The 26,255-nt window shown below is 40.8% G+C and overlaps 2 protein-coding genes across 2 annotated transcripts in view; one reads left to right on the top strand and one right to left on the bottom strand.

Moving 5' to 3' along the window:
- The window catches only part of 5-HT2B (5-hydroxytryptamine receptor 2B), a 121,215-nt gene extending 106,398 nt beyond the window's left edge, over positions 1 to 14,817 (top strand). The window contains exons 5-7 of the mRNA XM_033337220.2: positions 2,657 to 2,993; positions 10,120 to 10,640; positions 11,928 to 14,817. Of these exons, the coding sequence (XP_033193111.1) occupies positions 2,657 to 2,993; positions 10,120 to 10,640; positions 11,928 to 12,421 (1,352 nt within the window). The 3' untranslated portion in view covers positions 12,422 to 14,817. The remainder of the gene's footprint in view (positions 1 to 2,656; positions 2,994 to 10,119; positions 10,641 to 11,927) is intronic.
- Rpn2 (Regulatory particle non-ATPase 2) overlaps positions 1 to 26,255 on the bottom strand; it is a 93,184-nt gene that overhangs the window by 9,775 nt on the left and 57,154 nt on the right. The window lies entirely within an intron of this gene.

Genomic DNA, 26,255 nt, shown 5'->3' with positions numbered 1-26,255 from the left:
AGAGGGTATTACAGAGAATTTCGGTGTAATCCGGCAACGTTTCCCGGCCTTTGCCTTGGCGCGATTCGGCGGAGATTGCGATTAAGAGTTCTATAGATTGGCCGGCCTCTTTGTTCGACGGCGCAGCTTCCTTCGTGAAAGAAATTAAACCCTTTCCCTTCCCTCGAGCCGTCCAAAGTGAGATTCCGTTGTCACGGGAAAAAAATGGAACGAGCTCGTGAGAAAAATCGTTTGTCGAGGGGACGCGCTAATTACCAGCATGAGGTCTCTAGGGAATTTCTAGGGAATTTACGTGTTAGCTACACGCCGCTTTCCTCGGTTAAAACGTCCTCTTTAATATCTTCTTCGTATATTAATATTTTCGTACGTTGAGGTATTTGAAATTGTTGGTATTTTTAACATTTTTTCACTACGACAAGAGAAAGTTCCTCTTGCAAAGTCATTTTAAAACGAATTTCAAAAGAGCTTCGTTAAATCTCGTAGAGTCGTGCGAATTCGTACAATTTCAAAAACGACTTTAATTTGTCGTTAATTATTCTCCTATAACGTGGAAAGATCTTTGGGAAATTTAGTTTAGAGATACAAAAATAGAGGCTGCACCCTTTAGAATCAGCTCAGGTAGACTCGTTGTACGCTCTTTTTTATCTCACGAAGTTACAGTAGTCCGGAGATTGACAATTTTTCTAGAGGAAAAAGGAGAGATTTCTGTCGTTGTTGAGCAAAGTCTAGAAAATTGCAAAGAACGCTGGAAAAGTTTCGTGAGGCTATGTGGCGCAAATTGGGACGCAAAACGACGCCTCTTTCGACTGAAACATTTGCATCGGCCGATTTCACTTGCAAATTGATCGTTCGTGTTTTGCAACGTGCGCCAAAAGTGTCGGTGAAACAAAAGGCGCCGTTTTAAGAACTGTCAGAAATCAGGCCGCTCTAGATTCCTTCGAGTGAATCTATAATACTTTGGTCAGGTTTTAGAACAGTTAATCATCTATATACAGAATTTAATTTGATTGTAGGATAACTACAGAAATGCTTACCGGTTTTTAATTTACAGTTTAATTTACTTTAATCAAATCTGGTTTCAAGTTTAACGAAGTTTAATTCAAGAGCTCACTCTAATGTCCCCTCTGTAACTGGAATTCTTTTCGATCGCGAGAAAGAAGATTATAATTAGTTACAAACTTTACGATATAATATTACATTTATTGAAAACGTTGATTAATGTAAAATGTTTTCCAATTTAATAAAAGGTGTAGGTACGTAGCTTAGATTAGGAAAACGAAGTTGAGTACGGTTTTCAAATACTCGTGCGCAAAACCAGATGACCTATTCCTTCCCTTAGATAATATTTCTGCAGCAACGTATTGCTTTAAAATGCATACCAACTGTTTTTCCGAATCGAAAGAAGGAAATTAACTGTCAATCCCTGCTCCACGTTGCACAGTTTCGAGCTTCGGGAATCCTCCATTCGTGGTTATATCGGACGAAATAAATTACAAATCTGGCTTTGAAATATGTAGTGGGTGACACTGGTATTTTCGAGCCAAATGAATGCCGTGTTTCAGTACCAAAAAAGAACGATCGATGCATCGATTTCGAAACATCGTATATCGAGTCAGCTAATATATTAATATACCTTGATTGACGCGAAAACGAGAAACACGTTAAGACGAAACGAAGAAAGTGACTTTCTGAAGACGTTTCGTAACTTTAATAAATAGAACAAACGATTGTCTGCTTTCGTTATTGACGTATGATTCCAATCTTCAATTGCGAAGTATTCGATAATTATGCGAGGAAACTGGGGTCGATCTCGTTGCAAAGAACACGTACCTTCGCCGATAAGAGAAAAGAAAAAGAAGACATGAAAACGTCAAAATCGATTTTTTTCCATCTTAACCCCTTTTTACGAGAGCGCGTCACATTTATCTCGGGGAAGAGCGAACCGCCTCTTCCATCAGCGTTGAAAATGGACGAAGGATTAAAAACGATCGTTTAGCCCCGTCGATCAGTCGTTTGGCGCAACTCGCGCGACATTTTTCTTTGCCAATCGAAAGCATGGTGCTCCTTTTCGCTTCCTTCGGCATCCAGCGCCGCCCATTCGTCGACAACGATAAGAAATTTCGACGTACGCGAGGGCATGCAAATCGTGGCCCATTATGCACAAGTCGCGGACGTGACACGGTATGCTAAAAAGGACGCTTCCGAATAATCGGTCAGACCGAATTAATCGATACAGACACGGAGACACGGGATACAAAAGAGGCGGTGCAGTCGCGAGCAAAAATCAATCGATTCAGAAACGAAACTAGAGGACTGTAGTTTCTGATCTCTTATTTTATCTCTTATTTTCTGATATCTTAATTTTCACCCGTCTGCTGAGTTTACGCCATAGCAGTCGACGATCCTTCTGCCACGAAACATATACGAGTCCTTTAGAAGCTAAATTGATCGCACTGAACAATTCCTCTGTCGATTTCGCGTTATCCAAGCACACAATCAGCACCCAACTCGATCATCATCATCACCCTCGATAGAGAAATCTTATTTTTCGTAAATTTATTAAATAAATAAAGATTTACAAAGTCGTAGACATCTACATGTCATAAGTTGGGGCAGATAAAAGTTCTAATTAGCCGGCTTTTCTTTGCATCCGTAGGTTTAGACAGACGAGGGACCTGGAAGCGGTTCCTGTTGAGTAAAAGCTCGGCCGGAAGCGGCGGTACGCCGCAGCACACTTCCGGTACGTCGACCGACACCGAGCTGACAACGCTGGACACCCACGAACTTTGGCTTCCGGAAAGCGAACCGCCGCCGTCGGCGATGTTCGCTCTTCACGCCTTTGGCGCCGAAATGCTCAAGTTATCCAGAGGTTTGGAGGGCATCGCCAGCCCTGGAAGCCCCACTCCTATGGGAACGCCAAGGTCCACGCCTCAACACTCGCTCCAGCATCATCAGCAACAGCAACAATCGCATCGGTGCAGCTTTCGACACGGGTAAGGTTACGATAGTATCGTATACTGCGAATTTCGCACCCATATTTCTACACCACGTCGATGTTCGATGTATGGAAACGCGAAGCTAGAATATCGTACAATACGATTGCACTGATTAAAGTACAAACCAAGCACCGATTCTACCATTTTACGTCATACATTTCAACCATTAATACGGAACGTCGAATTTCAATCTTCGAACATGCTCTTCCACGAGAAAAGAAAGCCTCCGATAACCATAAACCTTGCACAAAGAAAGAAATTTTTCGTAGGCAAATGGCACGACATCTACAAACCTAAAGCAACATCAAACTCGATTCGACCTCGTACCACCTTAACACGAACCTGAAATACATTCGAATAAAATTGTAAAACGACCTGGAAGCGTCGATTTCACCGTAAATATAGAAGTTTTCTCAGTCACGTTGCAAGATAAAACATCAAACGATACTTCACGCTCGGCAGATCGCTTGGTCGATCGCAGTTTCCTTCGAGAAACAACTGTCACCGCGGCGAACTGCATCCAACTGGAAAATATTCTCCAGGCGTGAGAGTGCACGGGATCGCGATTCCGATTTACGGATGCTTTCCGTGGCTCCCTTCGGGGTATCCGTCGGAAGGAGCAGCGGGAAACGCGGCAGATTTACGAGGGCCGCGGAATATTTCTCATTCTCGCGTCACGTACGTTTTTTCGCGTCTCGTATTCCACGTGGAGATTGGCTGCGTCGTTGATATCTCGGATCGAACACGGTTTCACGAACCGATACCCCTGTCGACGTAGTCGCGATTCGAGTTGATAAAGCTGCCTCGGATTGGGAGAAGCTCCTTTCTCAGGAAAGTTCATCGAAGATTTCTTCGTGCTTCTCGTCTGAGAGATTCACCAGTTTTATGGGCATAATTTTATTACGCGATGGGAAATTTTTATTCAATTTAATTTAAAGACGCTCGAACACGATTCTTTTTCATTTCTAATTGATATTTAAGCGTATCGCTAGTTGTATATTGTCAGGAGGCTACTTTCACGAGGTTTGTTACGGTCTACCGAATGACAGTTTGATAATTAAATCGCTCCTCTGAAAAAGATATTCTTCTCCTATACGAGTTCTTCTAAACGGCAATAAACAGCGACTGACTAAAATATTTAAACATTTATGGCAACCTTTCACCGATACCTTGTGCTATAGCAAATGTTTTGAAATTTCGTTAGCGCTATAACGAAGTTTGGTTATCGTGATTAGTGTTAAATTAGATGGAACCTACGACGTACAGCAACGAACAAACCTTAGCACGCACCCTTCAAAATATTGTAATTTTTTTTAAATTCCACTAAAAGGCCTTGGTTTTTTTTTTTTACAAGTTAAAAGAATTAGTCTCCTAAACGATGCGTAAAATGGATTCTCGAAAAAATGCAAATTTCGCTGCATACTAATTCTTTGCCAAATACATGCTTGCAATAAGTACCTTCCAATCTTCCACGTACATTTTCAAATTGCTTCCATATATATCAATATAGTCGTCGTCCTAACACTAATGAAATTTCAAAATATTTTACACAACACGATACAGCGTGTGCATGAAAATTTTCTGCGATACGCGTTCGAATACTTGCAGCAACACTTGTACACGAGATACCACTTTCAATGGGTCTTTTCCTATTCGAAGTCGACGTCGTTCGATGTTCAAGGCATCGTCGTCTAGGCTGATCTACTTCCAATGACGCGTAAGTGAAGATAGAGTTGGCCGCACAAATGGGGCGTTATTCCCGCCACGGAAATTGGCTATTCGTTACTGTTCTGGGCCCTACGGCTAACTGAACAGGGAATTCAGTTGGATGTTGCCGGATCGTGGAAACGTGGATGGGGAAAAATTCACGAGGGAATTTAGCTGAGATCGCTAGGAGACACTACGACGAAAGTTTACGGGAACGAGGAAAAGTGTAAGGAGAAAAGTGTTGAGTTTCAGATTGAAAATGGGATTATTTATCGAGAGATTTGGCGGTGAAGATGAATCGACGAATCTTTGCTCGAACGTCGCAAAATCGTCGTTATTATTCGTCGTTGTTTAAATAATAATTGCTCGATTATTAATACGACCAAGTTTTTAAACTTCGTCGGTATAACATTTTATAACATTTCCGGAATATATTTTTCCCGCTGCAAATTAGGTTAGTCGACAGTTCAGCCGTTTTTATTCTTTTCGACTCAATCCTGCTTTAGAATTATAGTTATATATCGTTTGTGTGCTTTACATACATATATATGTATATACGAGCGTGTGTATTCGAAACACCCCTTCAACGTTTCTTTCGTCGATCTTTCTTTGCCATTTCTTCTGCTCTGAAAAACATATTCAAACGCAGTGCGCTAGTTTGCATTCTCTACCTCTGCATCTTACAATAGGACGAGACAGGCACAGATAAGAGAGAAAACAGGACAACTAAGCGGCACCGTCGTATTTATATCCAACAAATTATTTCGCACAACATTGCCACGTCTATGAAATCACATAAAAATAGAAACTGCTAGTTAGAACACATTGGAGACGATCAGGATAAAATTATCTGATGACATAACGATCGTAGAATACGTAATATTATACGATAATCGTGTAACAAAAATAAAAAAAAAAAATAGATCCAGGAAAAGGCCAGAAACTTTAATTCGAGAATTTACTAATTAGAAATAACGAGTAAAGAATCGACAAAATAAATCATATAATAATACGTTTGACAACATCATTCACGACACAGCGATACACGGCAATATTCCTAAATTGTGATCAAAGGTGAAAAAGGCAGCTGTAGAAAACCGAAAAGCTTCGCCTGCAAACAATTCACCGGAAGCGAATAGCAAGAAAGGAAGAAAACTGGAAGAAATGAAGAACCAACGTTTGTCGGGAATCGCTTAAATCAATCTGAAGTTGCATTGCTGAAGAGTAGGTAAAATTTCTGGAATCGTTGTTCCACCAGCTCGTAACAACGTAACGGGTAATCTTAACGAATTCAGGTCAGTTGGAAGGAAACGAAGAGGCAATGCTTCGGGGCTGCTTCGATCCTCTGCTCGAAACTGTCGATCAAGGATACGAGGTAACTTGTCGAACGCGGTAGCGACGAAACATGCCGACGTGACCACATTTCGCCTGGCTGCGAAGCGGTCGCGTTCACCGATAATATCGCAAGTTCACGCTGCCTCAAGCGTTCTCGGCATGCAGACGTTAAGCGTCCTTCGATGAAGTATGGACCGTGAGACGGTTCGCTAATACTTCGCGTCACACCGGTCTGAAATATGTGGCTCTTGACCGCTATTGGGAATTAGGTGCCGTATTTGCCAATTATTAGCGTAGATTGCTTGCCCGAGGGATTTCACGGTGAAATATTGGCGTTTAATGCGGCCACACTTTTTACACCCAAAGGGCAAGAAAATTATCGGGCGAACTTGTAACAGATAGACCGCGTAGATATTCATGCAAATTCGTACTTTTACAAATACAATTAGAAAAACGGCACGTGGACATTTGTGTAACGCATTAAGCGTTGTAACGAGCAATATACTTTGCATATATCATATACTCTGGCGCGTTACAACGGCTATAATTTCGCAAGCGTTATCGTACCACTTAACGTCGTATCATCGTGCAATAAATATTATTTATTATAGGATTTACAATAGCGATTAATAAGGCGCAAGTATATTAAGCTTCGTACGGTTTAGTGGAATGAAAGGCTGGAAACTGGTCGGTGTGGCAAGAAGCGCACGAAGCATGTTGCACGGCAAGAAACAAAGAATCCGTTTGCGTGGAATTAATTGAATCGTTATTTCGAGAACAATGATACGGACAGACCTTTTGTCTCTCTTTCTCTCGGCAAGAAAGCTTTGCCGGATGGATAGAAAAAGGAGGCTGCCGTTTCCAGGACAATTACCAGACACGACCAAGTTCTCCCGAACTTTTGGCCCTTCAAAGAGCTTCAAAGTGACGAGCAAAGCACGAAGCTACGACACGAATCCTTTGTGGATACGACTAAGTGCATTCCTTTATTAGAGTGCCCCAGGTAGGTAAGAGCAGTTTACTTAAGTGGCCACCGGCCCGTTTTGCACTTTGAATGCCCAGCAGCTAAGTGCGATCCACTAGCGAGGCCTGGAACCACCATATATAATGGCTTTCCTGGCGCGGAACGACCTTTCCGTTCGCTTCTTCCCTCGCCCTTCCGCCCATGTTTATTTCCTGCATTTTCCCTTTTTCAATCTTTTTAAATCATTCCCTGTTTTTTCTTTTTTTTTTTCTTTTTTTTTCACCAGTGACTCCGAGTTACGTCAATGGACGTGGTTCGTTCGAACAAGTGGCGAACAATTTGACGAACTCGATTTGACGCGATTCCGCACAACGTTCGATTATAGTCGCAGATAAAATTCGCACTTTTAATTGCAAATGCTGCGAAACTTTACATTTCCCGATAACAGATGACACGACGACAGCTTGAAAGTTCTATTGGAAAAAACATTCCAATGACTTCTCCTTGGATCATCGACGTGCTCGTCTGTAAAACGAACGGGTGAATGCCTGCCATTGAAATATATCCGATCGAAGAGAAAAATGTGAAGTGTCGCTGGATCGGATACGTTCGCGTTTTGATTTTGCCACAAGCACTCGAAGCATCTTCAATCAATCGCGCTGGTCGAGCGAATAGGAAGACCTTGGTCAACGATCATTCAACGATCGATTTCGGTAACAATATCCTATTCCAGTTTCAATTTCGAAAGTGTTGGGAATCGTTCTATCAAGCCATCGAGCAGCTGAAAAATTTCTGCACCGATGTTTCCCCACCTGTCCCCATTTTTCATCTATTACACGCCATCCATTTCTCCACCAATCGACACTATTTTGCTTCAGAAAACTGTTATTCCTTCGCGTTGTCTTTCCTTCTAATAAGTGGTCGATAGATTTTTATGCAAATTCATGGTTTCGAGAACGCGATTGAAAAAGTAGGGCAGAAAATTGTAAAATCGGTAGAAAATTGTTTTACCTATCGATCGTTACACGAAGTAATTACGCACTTTGGATTAGTTTCGACAACATATACTTTCGCGTAATTTGACATATATTTCTCAGTGGTTGAGTACTTGGTTGTCGTTCGACGTGTCTTTTCTCTCGATGCCTTGCTTCGAACGGTGATGCTAACGCTATTATGAAATTGATATCGTTGTAATGAAAGTTTCCCGTGGAATTTTAAAAACACGGAGAAAGTTATTCGAAGAATTCCTTGCAATAATCAGGCTTCCGGGGGAATGAAAAGCCGCATGGACTGGATGAAGAATCTTCGACGATAGTATTGTACAGTACATATTTCGTAATAGCCGGCGGCTATTATTAAATAACTTTGCCGGAGATATAGAAAAAAGATTATACGTTATCGAGATCTGAACATTCCTGTCCCGTATAGAGCAGATTCCCTGTTTTTACCCAATTTTGTATTACGAATTTCTTGTTTCACGCAAGACGAGGCAGATTATCGGAATATATCCGAAGCTTTGACAGTTCAGACGGCTTAATCTACTAAAAGAATATGATTCTCGGCATTCTCATTTTCCTTCTCGACAACTTTCCTCGGTTACGACGCGAGTATCGCCGGAATTTATCTTATCTTAAACCTTGAAACTCGTTTCTTACTTTAAACTTCAAACTCATCCGAGTCCCGATATTTTTAAATTCATTCTCCTCCGCGTTTCTTTCTTTCGCCTTCTCCTCTCTTAACTTTAATTCCATTTTCAAGTTTATCCAGTCTTAATGCCAATCCATCTCTCCGTTCCAACTTTTCAAGTCTCCGAATTCATTCTTTTCAATTTCACTGCCACCTGCTTCCAACGTTTCGAAGTTACATCGCCGTTTCGATCATCATTTTCTTTATTTTTAATTTCTTCCCGTCTTCCTCCATTCTCGATCCGACCGAATTTCCATTCGACCCGAAACACGCGTTGACTCGATTCGACCATTCGACGAACCTTCGCTGCGAGAACTTCGATCCCAACGTATTTCGAATTCCAAATTCGCTATCGGCCGAACAGAAATCCCGCACAAGTTCGCTCGCTTTAATTCCAACTCGTTTTCAATTCCAAACATACCGTTGGTCGTGTCGAAAGCCTTTGCGACTCCGCTCGTTTTAATTCTAATTCGTTCGAGACTCGATTCGTTCAAGAGCCACGACTCGTTCGAACTGGCGTTGCTCGCGATGAAACCGAGCTTCATCGGCGCCTTTGCCTTTGGTTCGTGGCATGCAATAATGGCTGGTTGATCCCCAATAATGGATAGAACGCGTCAAAAGTGGCTGGCGCAGCTGCGTTTCATATATGTCCGATTTATAGCGGCATTCGTCGGCCTTTTTCGTCGAGAGGTTGTACCGTTCCTGTATTTTTTTTTTTTCTTCTTTTTTTCAATCCACGCGATCCATTACCGCGCTCCATACAGACAGGGCGAAAGGAAAGGAAAAAATGAGAAGTTGGACGTAAAAATGCACTACCTTTCGAGAACGCTTTCCATCGGGATGGAACGCGAGCATCGTCCTGTGTCACGTTCCACGAATTATTGTACATTTCTCTAGTGCCTCTAGGATGCACCGATACGATGCTCGGTTTCCAGTAGCTGCGAGCTATTATGCTTTGAATCGATAAAATATATGTTGATCGATAATGAAAGTTGCTATAGAAAGGAAGGAAAGTTTGAAAAACCACTAGTCCGCTGTAACTGAATCTCTCGTTTCACCTACTTTCTACGAATCGTATCGCTGGAAGAGGTTGGCAGGAAAATATGATACTCCGACTGCGTCCATAAATCGTAAACTTTGATGATTAAATAGCGCATCTTTCAACAGCAACGTAGTAAATCTTCGGTTTAAAGAAAAAGGAAGAAAAAGAAAAGCAGAAGGTTATAACGAACGATGTTAATCTATTATAATAAATCACTGTACTCTCGAGCGAAGTATCTAAACTTTGTCGAAAACGACTACGAAGAACTCGCACGATTCTGTCTACTACGCGTTACCATACGAGTTACAGATTACACGTATAAACCGAATATCGTATCGATACGACGAAGAATCTCACGAAATGCTGACCGCGACTATTTAACATTCCAGGAGCGGAGAAAGCGGAAGCAGCGCGTCCGGTTCTCGAACGAGCCTCTCGATACCGGAAGACCTAAGCTCGCCCACCCCGTGGAAGCATCGGCGACGCGCGTCCACCTTCAACGAGGCTCATTTGGAACGGGCGGAATCGGGTTCGCCGAGAACACCCAGGAAGCGATCTTTCAGCTTCCACGAGCAGCCAGTGTTCGGCCGCGGTTCCGTTTCGCGGAAGAACTCGTCGAACGAGGAAACCTCGAGCACGCAGAGGAAATCGAGCGATAAACAGGAAGGCGAAATCGCGTTACCTCCGCCGTGTACCTGCCCCTATTTCGGCGAATCGTCCAAGAGACCACCTCCGCAACCATCCAGCGAGATCGTGATCGTTTCCAGCGATACCATGAAGCCAATCTCGGGGAAGAATCTGGAGGCTGCGTTTCTCGGTAGAAGCAACAGCGGTAGAACGGAGGCCAGCAGAAGCTACGAGCCAAATTCTGTCGTCACGTGGAGGAGCGGCAGAAGAGGATCTAGTTTAGGTGGGTGCGAGTTCATTGGCAATGAAAAGAATCGATAAAGAGGCTTTTGGTTCGATGCTGCTATTGATCTGATTTTTTTTTTCTTTTTCTTTCTCTTTTGAGGTTTTGAGATTGGAGACACGAGTTCGTTTCTTTCCCTGTAATCGAGAGAATTCTGTATTTTACAGAGAAAAATCTTCCTTCTCGCGATACTCGCATTAAAAGGCGATTAGGTATTGGGAATAAGGAGAATCGATAAAGTGATTTTTGATTTGCTGCTGCTATTCATCCGATCTTTTTTCTCTTTTTTCTTTCCTCTTCTTTTTTGGAAGGGGACGAGGTTTGGAGTTGGAGACACGAATTCATTTCTTTCCCTGCAATTGAGACAGTGCTGTGTTTTATAGGAAACTTTCTGCTTCGTCAAAAGATAGTTTCATTATTTACACGTGCGAACGAGACGACAAAGAAGGATCCAGCTTAGGTAGAACGTTCAAGTTGATTGGAAATAGGAACTGGTTGGCAAAGCGGTTTCTAGAACAGTTCGGTGCCAGTTGATTTGGTTTTTTAGCCCGTCGACGCGGAAATCGATATGATAAATCGATTGTCTCGATTGCTGCCGTTTTCGTTTCTGGTCGCATTTAATTTTCTTTAGGGTATTAAAAGTTCTACGAGGCGAATTTAGTGACCTAATTAATTGTCACTTTGGAGAAGCAGTTGTTAACTCGAATATACTGTCAGATGCGTTTAATGTTGCAGAACAGCTGTAGAGATTAACTGATAGTCGTTAATTTAAACACAGGCTGTAACTCAATTAATTACCAAGTTCAACACATGATCAATTCCGAAACTACGGTATACAGTGTACATCCATATACAGGGTGTGTCCTCCAAGATTAACCACCCCTTTTTAGTCATCGACTCGTATTATTATTCAACACTCTAACATGAAACCAGATTAAAATGCGAGGAATCAGAAACGCGTCGTCCTTTTGAAAGTCTCACAAATTCTTTCTCTTCGCTAAAATTTGTAAGATCGAAAGATAAAAATTTGTCGCGGAGTTAACTTTCCTCTAAATAAATGAAGATGCACGATCCATTCGAATCGTGCTCGCCACAACGAATCGTAAAATCTTCCAAAGCTACGGTCCTTTGTTTCGATTCCAAGAGAGCAACGAGACGGATAAGCAACAATTCGTAACAGCATCTTTTTCGCAATAAATGTGTTTTTCCCCATAATCCGCCCGAATCGAATTACAGCGCCCACGATCGAGACTTAGGAAACTATAATTCTTCGTTTTAATTCCACAGGGAACACAAGAACCGCGCTATTGACCACGAGAGGTGGTCCGATCCGGCGTGCAGCGACGATGCGTGCTCATAACGGAGCAGCGAGCATCAGCTCTAAGCAAAGCAGCAATTCATCCTCGCCGTGTCCGCACAGATACTCGGGGCCAGTTCGTAGCCACCATTCGAGAACCAGCAGCGTTGTTTCACGAAATAGCTCGCGACACGGAAGGATCATCAGGCTGGAGCAAAAAGCCACGAAAGTTCTAGGCGTCGTTTTCTTCACGTTCGTGGTCCTCTGGGCGCCGTTCTTCGTCCTCAATTTGATACTAGCCGTGTGTCCCAACTGTGAAAGGCAGATCAATCACAAGATCTTCGATTTGGCTACTTGGTTGGGCTACGCCAGTTCTATGGTCAATCCTATCTTCTACACGATCTTCAACAAAGTCTTCCGACAGGCCTTCAAGAAAGTGTTGCTCTGCAGATACAGAAACCAAAGCTGGAGGCCGTCCAGGTAGGCCTTCGGCCCCGGGAGACCGGGGATCGCCGTCACCAGGGTTTAAAGTCGTTAATAAACGTCGACTTCCGGTAGCAGCGGAAGCGAAGGAACCGTGGTTGACCGGCCGTGGTTTCTCAACGAATTACGAGCCACGGTGAAGCTTTGGTTGTTTCATGATCGCAGATAAACTGAAGAAGATTTTGTGAAAATCTGGATAATATATATGTGTGTGTGTATGTGTGTATTCGAAGCTGCTGTGAAAGTTTAGAGTGAAAATGAAACGAGGATTCCATTGAATTAAAACGAGCGGAAGAGTGGAAGCGAGGCGAAAAGAAATTATCGAGAACATGCAGATCGTTCCTAGTTGCAACAAGTGACGTTTAGTGAATTGTGAAGTATGATAGAAAGATGTTTTCGATATAATATAGTCACGAACCATGGTCAAGCAGTTAGATCGTTCGATTGTGAAGGAAAAAGCGAAGAAGCTTTTTTGTAAAAGCTTTGGTAATTTGGGAAAAATACGGAATCGAGAAAGGCAGGAAAATTGAAGCGAATACATCGTTACAAGCTGCAGTGAGTGATACTTCGCGAAAAAGAAATTTTTTTTTTTCAAATAAAATAATTACGAACAACAGTGAAGGTGAGATTGATTCTCGAAGGAAAACCGAAGAAGCTGTTACGGAATCTTAGATAATCGAAAAACGAAAAATATTGAATCGAAGTGAGATATTTGAAGTTCCAGCGAGTGACGTTCGGTAAAGTTGTAAAGAACGATACAAAGAATACCCTTTCTTCCTTTTGTTAATAAAATAATTCGAGAAGCTTACGTAGATCGGATAACGCGAAGACAGGTGTACTTGAAATGAAGAGTTTCCAACGAAACTCCTAAGTGAACTACGAACTGCAATAAACGTTCCTTCCTTCTGTAGGCGGAGCTTCCGCGAGATCGGAAATCGGAACACGCGAGACGAGCAATTTAGATTAAGGACTTTAACGATAATCGACTTGTTAAGGCAGAGTTTCGACGATTAAGGTTTCCAATGCGAGCTGAACACTTCATCTTCCAAAAGCGGTTCGACGAGCTTTCGCGATATCGATAAACGAAACTACGATACTTGACCGAACTAGGGTTAAAAGAAGCGAGACGAGAGGCTAGTAGAAGGAGCTTCCCTAAATGCGCGACATAAAGCGAGCTCAAATCTTCCGCCTGACATTCATCCGTGTGTGTCGTAATTAAATTATGGCGACGATTCGAGAAATTGTCGCACCACTTCCACCCGTTCATCCCCGTACAACATCTTTACTCGTTCCGTGCGATTCTTAACACTGTGGACGTTTATGCAAATGAATATTTTTCTAAACGTCGTCAACCATACGGAACCCAAGTAGACGTTTCTTTTATCCGTTTGTTTCATAACGAGTACTATATTTTCGATATTTTATATAGGACATATTTTTGCATTTTACGTGAGTATTCTGTGAGTTTCCGCGTTCTTCGACGTTTCGTGCGTACGCATAAAAGGCGGCAGTTTATTAACAAAGAACGACGAACGCGTTAGGTCGTAACGCAAGTAATTCGCCATCTTCGTTATGATTTCCCGGTGGAAACGAGGCGCTGTTGCTCGAGAACCTTTCAGCTAACGAATTAAGGTCATTGTCCATTTAACGACACAGCAAACGAACACCAACAGCTCGGTATTAAATACTTGGTATTCTTGTACATAGTCTAACCCTTTCGCTACTAATGGCCACTGCCGTGGCCTTTCGCAAACTTATCTCTGCGTACGAATGGCCATTATAATGCACAGCTGAAGCAAATGTACTGCGAACAGTAGGTAAGATAACATTAGGTTACGTCGTAAGCAATGCGGTTCTCTTGCCAACTATCTGTTGGTAATAGGTTTGCTGCGTAATAAACATTGTTCCGCGATAAAAATATTCATAACGATAAGTATCATACGGATGATGCAAATTCTTCAACCTTCTGCGAAACGGAAGTCGAGTAATGAAATATTAATCCTGAATTAAATTGCTCTGAAATCGGACGAAATGTGCTTTCATTTTACTCGCTCGATACCTTTGGTAGTGGAAAATGATCGTTAGAGATCGTTTACTCGAAGACGATACAAAGATATAGTCGTTGATCGTTGGATTTCTATCGAGCGCACTTGGGACTTTCTCGAATCCTTTCGCCGAGAAATATTAGGTTGTCCGAAAAATGTCTTTCGCTATCTGCACGCAGTTGCTTCATCTGGCTATGTCGATACAAACATGAAAGCTACTCTGTCAAATTTTGTGGTCTTTAGCTTCGATCGTCTTCTAGCTGTCGTAGGATACGTTTCGTTTGCGTTAAAACGAAAAATGTTGTGCGACTATTATTTTCTTCTGAAACGAAAGAAACTTTCAAGACAACCTAATACTTTCATCGCGCGTTGTTTAGCGACGATGAATTTTAGTAAATTGTTACTGTAAACGATAAATAAGAGATGAATATACATTAGCATCGACGTTCGTGCGTTCTGGGCACTCTCGCGTGATAATTTATTATTTATCGCTGGATTCGTCTGCTTTCCTATCCTTTTTTTTAGAATTTTCCCTTTAAATATGACAATCAGACGGCTCGTAATTCGCGAAACTGATTTCTAGCCGTAGCAGAGATTAATTCGAATAACATCTCAAAGTTTTGAATCCCAGTAACTGAACAACCTTTCTTCCATCCGTTCTTTCACAATCTTACGTTAAATACGAGACAATCAGCGCTGGCTAGTAATTCACGAAGCTGACTCGCAGCCGTAGCAGAGATTTATTCGAATAATATCTCGTAGTTTCTTGATCAGAGGAACCGAACCACCTTTCTTCCGCTGTCTTTCGATGGTCGACGCAATAAAACACGACAATCACTAAAAATTACGGGACGTAGGGTTCCGAGAGGAATACGAACAGCGATGGGTCACGGGGAACCGAAACGCGAAGGTCGTAAATAGGAGCGACGTTCCTTTTCAGAACACGATCACGGATAATCGAGACTCCATTGTAAACGGAACTGATCACATTGACCACTGAAAGGTTCTCGTAACAAACAACCGGCTGCTGCGATAAAACCTACATACATAAAAGCGTATCGATACCGCTTTCTCTTGATGCGAAACCCGGGGTACCTACCGGAAGCTCTACAGCGAAAATTGAAACGGCTGTATGCTGTAGCTGGATTGGCCGAGTTCGTGTCATAAAGCAAACAGCTTGGACCAGTTGAACCAGCGGAATACTAGATTCGGAGAAAAGGAATCTGTTCGATTGTAGTTTGCAGTGGACGTAGTTTGAAAATTTCCATCCTCTCGGTATGCGTCGAGATGACCACGACGACGTGCAGCGAAAAATTGATCGCGTGTGTTCAACTTTTCAAGGAAATTAAATTCGCGCGTGTTGAAATTTTAAAGGAAATTATATTCGCTCAGGGGTAAACTAACAACAGTAGGAAGACTCTGATCGTTGATTTTCGCGTTGCAGGAGTTCGACTGAAAGGAGAGGAGGTTTAAAATCGAAGCAGAAGTTGCCACACGGCAAACTAAATTAACGAGAGACGATTCGTTTCTTCGCTCTACGCGTATCTACGTTTGTTAATTACTGAAAAAGTGGTTAGAACGTAGCTAGTTTGGAAATGCTTGAACAATCGGAGTCTGTGGGCAAAATGGAACAGTCGTGTCGCCTGGCTGATCCATGTGGAACGTAGAAAAGAGAGTTCACGTTGGAAGGATGTGGTGGAATACCTGGAAGAACGGATTCCGTTTCTCCGTGCCGAGTTCTACAGCGAACGTGAGCAGAATTGACTTAATCGAAGCGAGAACAAACAGAGCGGAGAAGTCTAAAGTCGATACGACAGGCATATTCCGTTTGGTGGAAGGTAGAAAGGAAGAGTGGCTGAGCGGCGAAACAACGATCCCGATCGAAGCGAAACCGAAAGAAAGCACAAAAGCAGCTTCTCGGCAATTTTCTACCGTAAGAAGTTGCTGCTCCTTTCGACAGATTACCCTGGCGAGCGGTCTGACGATAAAACCTCAAATGGAATGCGTGAACCGACTGTCTACTGGCTGATTTCTCGCCGGTTCCCCGACACCGATTGCGTGTAATCGCAAGCAAAATCGTTTTGTAAAAGGAAAACCCAATTACGCGTTCGCGCGTATACAGCGATTTTGATATTTCTCGAACGATCGGTTAATCGAAAACGTAAGGTCTGAGAAGGTTGGTTCAAATTTTCGTTCGCGTTTCGTTGCCACTAAACATCGTTCGTAGATGAAACGTCGAATGTTTATAATCGCGCGTTACTATGATGCGCGATAATCCGATGTTTCGAACGACTGCTTAATTTGTGATACTACGACGAAAAAGAAAAATTGCGTTACTGTATATAATGATCTAATATTTTCCAACCTCTGGCTAATTCGCGACGTTCGACCGAAAGCGTCGGTCGAACGTTGTCGGGTTGCGTCGGATCCGAGCTGCTCTCGTTTGCAGGCGGAAAATCCAACTGCGCTTGTTGCAACGTGTTGCACGCTACACGGTGATTAAATATTTTTTACAGACTGATTGATTCGCGACGTCGTTCTGAACGGGTTAGTTGGATATTTGGTTGCGTTAAAGTCGCACCAAACACGTTTGTAAATAAAAAGTTCGCGCGTTACTACACCGATTCCATATCTTTTGCCGATTAATTAATCGTAAAATCGAACTGAACATCGATATAATGCGTTAAATGAAACGGAGAAGGATAAAAAGTTAAAGGTTAAAGATATTAGGTTGCCCGAAAAGTGTCTTTCTTTTGCAGACACGTCTTTTACAACGACGCATCTTTGTACAAACATGAAACCAAATCTAATCGAACGTTGTGATCTTTATTTTGATAGAACAAAATGGATCATACGTAATTCGATAAAATAATATAAAACGGAAAATATCGTGGAAATGTCGAAAGAAACTTTTCGGACGACCTGATAGGTAACAGAAGATGGAATTATCGAACGCGTGAGATTGAGATATCAACACGAAACATCGGTATCGATCTAGAGACGATTGAAAACTAACAAATACCGCGAGGTATCGTTAAGTTGGAGAAATTATTCAAGCTACCGAGTATAATCGATATGATAATTTAATTCGCGCGTTTAAGTATATTTGTAAATAGTCGTCGAACGTAATCGTCATTTATATCGTTAAGAAACGTAAATAAAATCAAGTAAAATTCACTTGAATGCGACCGCCTGTGTGTGTGTGTGTGTGTATGATCGAAGCGTAGGTGAATAACGATCGAAGGTGAAAACGAAAAGGTGAGCGTTCGAGGATTCGATTGGAGAAAGGAACTAGTGGTTAGAAAACGTTAATCTCGCGTGCTTAGTGAGAGAGTGGCGGGATCTCTGAGAGATTCTTAGGAAGATTGCGAGCCCAGGCAGAAGCCAGAAATCCCTTTCGCTAATCCTGAACCCGATTGCAATCGCGAATAAGACCTCGTTCCCTTCGATCGTACGAAATCGCTGAGTTTCCGCGATATTTATCGCTGTTCCACCGACGCGATTCTTCCACCGTTAACGCTTTGCTGATTTCACAACGACGTTACGCTTTGTGCAACTTTTCTTCGGAGGACGAACAGAACGTCGAAGGTTTTGACGATCTTCTAACGACTTTTCACTTCTATCTCGCCTTTCTGTAAGCGTCGTAATATTTATGAGCCAAGTAACAAAAGCATTATAGGTCGATGCATTGGAAATAAAGCTTCGTCAAGGAGTTTCAGTTTGGCCCAGGTTAGTGCGAAATAAATATGTCGCGATACATTGTCCGAACGACAGATATTTACGGAAAATGATATTCGTTCTAAACGTTAATTAATTGCGTTAATTATTCTAAATTGATCGATATATTTCGAGACGACTGCTGGTTTTCAAACGACATCTCATCGATGAAATATATTGTACGCCTTGAGGAATAACGACCGGCATTCTTAGACTCGTTCATAAGATGATTGTACGCTATAATTCTACGCTAAACCCACGGGAAACCGTTCGATGAAACTAAACAAATGCGTTTATGTGATAGATTGGGTAAAACTAGCAGTACGTGCAACTTTTGTTAGTTTGTCGTATTTCACAGTTGGTTTGTTTTCCCTTTTCGTCGGGGAAAAAATACGTCTCGTCGTATTTCATTTACAGAAACCAAATCGCAGATCGATAAGCTAAAATTGTGACGGGCCTGTAACTGAAATAAATGGCTGGAAATAACGAGGACGAATCACCCGCAAGCAATACAAACTATAGAAAGATGACACGCAATTTGGTAACGATAACACGGTTCTAGGACAACAATTGAATAAATAGTTAATCGCAAATCGCATTTGCGCGACGCGAGATTCGTTAAACGGTCCGTCAGCAAGTTAAAATTAATCATCGCAAGAGCAACGTTTGAATAGAATGATTAACGCGGTCATAGCGTAAATAAACAACAAACGCAAGGTAGCGCTGCGTGAAAATCGATTTTTCAAGCTGATGGTGGCCCCGGCTTTCGACTTCTCGCCCCTTGCACAAATGCGAAGCAGAGGAACAGAAAAAAAATCAGAAAAACATGGAAAATCGAAAGAAAGCTTCGAACTGTTAAAAAGACGAGAAATGTAACGGCGATAACGTTGCGTCGCTGCGGAAACGACGAACGAATCGAAAATATAGAAATATGACGAATTACAAAGCAGCAAGGGATAGGATTTTAGAATATCAGAAGGAGAAAAAAGAAGAAAGATTAATCAGAAAAGCAGGAAGTCTGAAACGTGATAGAGTCCAGATAGTACGACGACTGAAATTAAAATTAAAATTAAGTGGGTTAAAGAGGGTTATAAATCGGTTAAAAAAAAAAAGTAAAGAGATATTAACAAGAAAGTGTAATGAATCAAAAAACTAAAGACGAGAGAAACGAAGCACGAAAAAAGAAAATAAAAGGTACGGAGGCAAAAGGTTAAAAACGAAGACGGAGGAAATAACGATCGGAAAAGAAAAGGTTAAAGGTAAAGGAAGAAAAATTATGAAAAATCGAAAAGGAAAAAAAAGCTGAAATACGAGGGGGGGGGGGAGGCGATGGATGGAAAAAGTGAAAGGTGAAAGACAGTTTCACCTCAACCCTAGACGCTGAAATAAGGGTAGTGAGAGAGGGAGGGGGAATAAAGGAAGGAGAGGGGATAATGAAAGATTACCAGCAGGTCGATAGGAAAACGATTAAGCTAAAAAACGACCGATAATTTTCATCCTATGAAATCGAACAAATACGATGATAACAAATTTATATGCCATTTATATACCTCGCCTATAATACACGCAACTATTAATTGCAATTACGATATGAGAGCAAATTCGACGCGATTCAAGACTGATATAATTAATTTTTAATTGTTTAGATACGTAACCCGAACGCGAATCCTAATTTACGAAGGATAAACACGTCGTTATTTAATCTGCTAGTAACCGCGTCGACGATTCCCCAAGTCGGGATCGACCTCGTTCTTAGTTTGAATTTCAGTTTAACAATTTCATAGAATTTACAAAGCGGATAAACAGTCGGAGCGGTCGTTAAATGCTGGAAATTATGCGAGCAAGAAGAAATCGAGACGGCCGGATCCTTCGTAAAACTCGCAACAACTCGAGGAATTTGTTCGCGCTGACACGCCATACAACTGGACAAAATAATCACATAAAATAAACAGTATTCTAATCCAATTAAGCTTTATCCCATATAAGAGATTCGATCCTGATCATGAACTTTAGACCGTAGCGAATTTTGAGACCACGGTGCGGCCGCGCCACCGTAAATTCGGATCAACTTGGACAGGAATTTAAATAACTAATGGTTCAGCTTCAAAGGAGCTTCAAGAGCAAGATAAGCCGCGGAGTGATGGAAGCTCTTAGGTTAATCCTCTGTGGGAACCGCTACTCCCGTAATTATTTGACACAAGTCTGCGAATCTAAAAATAATCGATCCGCGCACGTATTATAAATTTGAATTTAAACAAACATCTAAAACAGATGATAATGATTAGATTATACGTGCTACTCGAATAAAATACTTGACATATTTTGCTAATTACTGCAAGTAATTTTTTTTTACCAATTTCGCGAATAATTTCGCTATTATCCGAGTCTTTTCTTCTTTCAAGTAATTAGTTAAATATTTGAAATAGAGAATATTTTTGCCTCTGACAGATCGAATCTTCTCTAAATTAATATAGTATCGGCTAAATTAGTATCCAACCAATTATATCATGGAAAATAGCGATTTCCAAAAGCTATGATACTCGTGCAAACGAAATTGGCTTCTGCCTCGTTACCGAATACGTAAATTCCATTAACTACTGCAAGTAATACATTTACAGAATCTGATTTCAAGTTATTATAACTATCTATAACGTAGAACAACCTGTGTATATAGGATAACGCCAAACGGTATCCTTTTTATACTGCTGTAAATATACTATAAATATCGATATTTCGAAACACGCAAGCATTTTTTAATAATAAAAAAAAAAAGTAACGCGCGAACTCGTTCGAATTTAATTGCCGGAATTGTAAAATACACGACCTGAAATACCAAATTTTTGCGCCAGTGTCGTTAAAACGAACCAACTATTCGAAAGGATTAAAAGAGTAATCGAGAGATATCGTGGATATTAAGCGGAAAAATCTAACTTTTATTATAACGTCGAATATGTAAATTCTTTTTAGACTAGAGCTGCAAATAAGAAACGATGATTCTTTAAAGTTTAGCGCACGTAATTAATAAAACGTCTATTATAACGATAAATTCGTAGATTCTTTGTAATCGAAAGTTTCACGTTAAAGAGAAGCTTCCTGACGCGATGCAACTTCCTAACGATTTCCCCATTGGTCATCTGGAATTTTCCTAAGTCTACGTAACGTTCAACGTTTTTACCAACACTGATATTTATAAAAGTGGTAGCTGTGCGCGCGTACAAGAGCAAAGAGCGGAGAAGCATGCAACTGCTGTAAGTTTGTGCGTGCAGTTGATCGCGCCTTCTGTATATCAGAATCACACATCGTGCAAATATATTCTTCGTAGCAGTCGTCCCGCTGCGCGTAATTAACGTTGTCTGTCACGCTTTGCAGCGTTAACACGCAGCGTTACGGTAACTTATTTTTCGTGGAAATGATCGCTCGATCGATGGAACGAACTTCCGTGTCACGAGAGTAATTTCGTTTCGAAGAAATTGTTTAAACGAAATTGTAATCATTAAGGACTATATTTCATCGTGTAAAGTTTTAACACCGTTTTACCACTGTTAATTTATAATAAATTGTTTCGACAAATTATTCTCGATTAATTATTCTAATAAGTTATTCCCCCCAGAGGCTTCCTAATATTATGGCAGGAAGGATTTGCACAGGAGATTAAAACAAAATCCTGCAAATACGCAACGTTATACTTTCACGCATTATCATTTAACTGCTTTAGCATGTAAAAGTTGCTTTTACCTTTTAATTACTTTATTCCTTTCTTAATTACGTATTATTCTTCCCAGCTTCGTGCTTATATCGTGGCTCGTTTAAAAAATACATTCGAACGAAATCACGGTGTTCGCAATTGTTGGAGAATAAAGGCACACCGATGATAAAATTGTTAACTCGACGGAAGAAACATAGTAGCAAAGACGTGATATTTCGCATTGTACTTCTAATATCCAGAAATCAATTCGCATTAGGCGGTCAAAGGAAAAGTAGGTCGAACTGCTCGAATGAAGTTCTCGATGCGAGATATTCAGCTGGTTGGATGATCAGTGGGATATATACAGTCAGTCAGGAAAGTCTACGTAAACCTATCGGATTTTATTTATCCGACCGAAGAAATTAAAGATCCTTTGTCACGGAATTATTTCTACTTGCGCATCGATGCGATTCTTATTAATGAATTTCTACAAAGAATTACAAATATTTGAACGTTTAACTGGCAAAAATTAACTGGCATGAAAGATTATACCAGAAATTACACAACCTTTGACTTTCTTTCAACGCCAACGAGACACGTGTGTAGTAAAAATATTGTTAATATTTAAATAAATCTAAAAAATATGAATGTAACGTTAAACCTAACATTTCTGCGATTTCGCGCAGACATAACAGGCGTATGTAATATTTCTAACGTTGTATTTCATATTTTTATATCTTTTTTTCCTTTTTCTTGACAAATCTGAAAGCGAACAGCGTTACACGTCGATGTGATAAAAGAATTAGCGGAGCTGGCGTTTTCACTTTGACATTTTATGAAGGTTGTATCGTAGACTTTTGTGACTGACTGTATATATCCCTGGTACTGATTACTTACGAATTTCGTTATTTCATCGCCACGATCGCGCAAAAGTAGAAACGGATTTTCCATCAGCGACCAAGTCTCGTCTCGCATATAGAAGCCCGTCTTTGATCGTAAAAAGGTTTTACCTGCTTGTTGTTTTTGGCTAGCGTCGAGAACGTAATTGGCAAATTATATAAAATTTCAATACGTAAATCTGGTACGTAAATGATCAAGATATTTGAAAAATCGATATACGTACTTCGTCAGCCTGGACAGAAAGTAGGACGAAAGTACGCGATCTCTTTTTGTCGGTAAAATGAATTCGTATAATTTACTTAATTCGACGCAAGTTTCGAAAATAGGATTTTTCAATTTATCTTTTACTATTCTTTGCGATCGTTCTAAATTGAATATAAACGCGATCGTGGAATTAACATCTCGATGCATTCAGAACGTCAGTTGATCAATTTCCATACGACATAAATGTAATATAAATATAGAAAAATGCAAAAGTTTCAATGACAAGTAAAGAGTTTAAAACACTATACAGATAACAAATAAGAAAGTTTTCTAATCTGTCGAAATGTGAGACTGCAAACTGAAAATGAAATGTTTGCTAATTAAAATTGAATTTTCATTTTTCCCCTCGGAACTAATACTTGGAATAAACAACTATTAACCCCTTGCACTCCGAATTTTATTTCAATTTCGTTACCAGCAGCTGCCAACGCTTTTAACTGTTTTATTTGAAATTTGCTTTAACTAAGAAATAAGACAATTTAAATAAATAAAGGAAGAAGCAAATTCGCTTAAACACCAGTTTCATTCACGCTATTGTTGTATTTTGTAATTTTTAAGTGTACGATATATCTTGAAACAATTTCTAATATTCGCTGTTTAAAATTGAATTTTCATTTTTCCCCTCGGAACTAATACTTGAAATAAACAACTATTAACCCCTTGCACTCCGAATTTTATTTCAATTTCGTTACCAGCAGCTGCCAACGCTTTTAACTGTTTTATTTGAAATTTACTTTAACTAAGAAATAAGACAATTTAAGTAAATAAAGGAAGAAGCAAATTGACTTAAACACCAGTTTCATTCACGCTATTGTTGTATTTTGTAATTTTTAAGTGTGCGATATATATCTTGAAACAATTTCCAGAATACAATCGTCATTTTCTTTCGTACGTTTCACGAAAAAAAGTGGAACTGAAAGAATGTCGAATGGAACTCGACAAAGGAACTCCTGAGATAAAAACTGACATCGAGTCACATTCGACACAGAAGTGCAAAAGGTTAAAACTAGAGCAATATTAAAGCGATATTATTTTTGTTATTTTATATATGAGAGATTTTATCTTGCATTACTGTGTATATTCAGAACCACGGGAAAAAATCCATTAACCCGTAGATCGTGTAACATCGACTGGGCATTACGAATGCATCAACATCGAACCCAATAACCTTCGCTCCCAGCGGTTTCCACGACCTCGTAAAACACAAATCCGGCCAACCTTGCCAAACATTTCACCTACCCGTTTCTCCCGGATCCAAATGACAAACGAAATACACCGTGGCGCACAGTCTTTAATCACGCTGTTTCCTTTCCTCTTTCGATCGCGGCCGATCGCATAAACAGGCTGAAACGAACGCCCAGAAGAAAAGGGGACTGGCGAACACTTCAAAGGCTGCACGTTGTTAGCAGAGTCGCAAACGAGAAAAGCAAAAGGATAGAAGACAACAAAGGGGCGGTCGTCGGTTCTTTTGAAAGTGGCAGTCGTTCGCCTGATTCCTCCGAGCTTTTGTAAACCTGCACCGATCTACCCTTTCGCGGAGAAGACGCGCATCCCCCGGGAGAAATATGTTTGTTGTGTGGCCGGGTATCGCGAACAGAGAATGACGTCGATTCATCAGCGTGCTACGCCTCGAAATTATCTGACGTTTGCCGGATTTTTCACGCTAGCCAGCTTCCAGTCTCCATCAGCGAAATTACGGACCAAGATCGAGCGATTCCAGGCGGATGACCCGGTGCAAACAAAACACGCGGCTTATCCGATGGTTTGCAGATGTATCGCTGGCCAGACAACCTTTGTATTAACTAAAATTCTTAACTGTGCGCCGCAAAGTATTGTATTTTCTCGAGGACGTTGCAATTATACGACGTTCTTCGTGTTACGAATTTTATTGTCAGCTCTAACGTAAAAACCCGCAACAGAAGATTGCGCGGTATCTTCGAAGGAATTATCTAGACACTTTATATTAGGTGTCTAACTCGATGTAAAAATATTTGATATAAATCCAAGTATAAAAAAAAATATTGAAGATAAATGGAAAGAAAGGAAATGCTTCGTTCTTGAAATCGCGTTTCTACGGAATTTCAGGATTTATAACCAAGTTTAAATCCACGATAGGTACGCGTCGTTTCGATGAAAAACGAAGAATTCTGTCGCCACTAGTTTCCCAATTTTAATATCCAACTGTCTTCCTCGAGAAGCCGAAGAGGACGAAGATTTTCTCGTACAGTGGCGGATTAGACTCGCGATTTAACGCGGGGTAATATTAAAAGAGGTGGACGCGCGTATTTTCGACCTCGTTGCCGATCAAACGTCAGAAATGGCAAGTCGGTCGGTTTCAATGTACCTTCATTCATCACCGCGGGGATTCAATCAATAACCAGGTTCTAAGAAAAACAAGCTGGTCGTTCGATCGAAAAGCGAATCGGCCAGGTCGCACGAACCTACAATACGGTAAAAGCCGAAAGTGGACGTGGAGCGTGTGCTACGTGTTAGTGAAATCAAGCGGGTAAAAAAAAAGGTACAAATCGTACAAACTCGTGTTCGAAAATGCTTTATGGAAGAGTTAGAAGCGTTCGAAGATTTCCGGCGATGTCGTCCGTGGTTTATAAAAATATCGTACAAACGGAACACCGGTTATCCAAGATGCGTTTAGTATTATAAATAGATGATACTACGTATTTCTACAAGAACAGAAACGTTCGGAAAAATTCGACGATCGTTAGTTCTGCGTTGTTTGCGGAAGAAGAAAATTTCTCGCATTTATCGTATGTCATTATACATTGGTAGAAGAATTGATAAAAGTTGATAAAAAGACTCTTATAACTCTTCGAAAAATCATTTCCGGACGTAGGTTAATACGAACTTGTTTCATCTACGTTAACGAATAGTGTAAGCTTCGTCTCAATGTTTTCGGACACCCTGTATGCATCTGGAGGATAAAAAATTTATTTAAAAATTCTTACACATACGTTAACGGTCGTCAGCATTGGGACGCTAAAGTTATCGCAAAAGTCTGCGAAAATTGATCTTGTTCGGCGTCTCACATGGAACGAATTATAAATTCATTCGTCGTGCGCGCTAATAGGTTCTTTTGCCTTCTCTGAAAATGCCATAGGAGCCACGAAATAATCGCAGAAGAATACAAATTTCAGTTGCCCTAAGTTAGCCCCGTTGCAACCACGAAACAATTTTCCAACAAACAAACAAATAGGCGAACGTTATTT

This window comes from Bombus vancouverensis, chromosome 5 (assembly GCF_051014615.1).
Source record: "Bombus vancouverensis nearcticus chromosome 5, iyBomVanc1_principal, whole genome shotgun sequence".
In the NCBI taxonomy this organism is placed as follows: Eukaryota; Metazoa; Arthropoda; class Insecta; order Hymenoptera; family Apidae; genus Bombus; species Bombus vancouverensis.
Note: the sequence above shows the minus strand (reverse complement) of the source record. Positions and strands in the feature narration are given on the sequence as shown.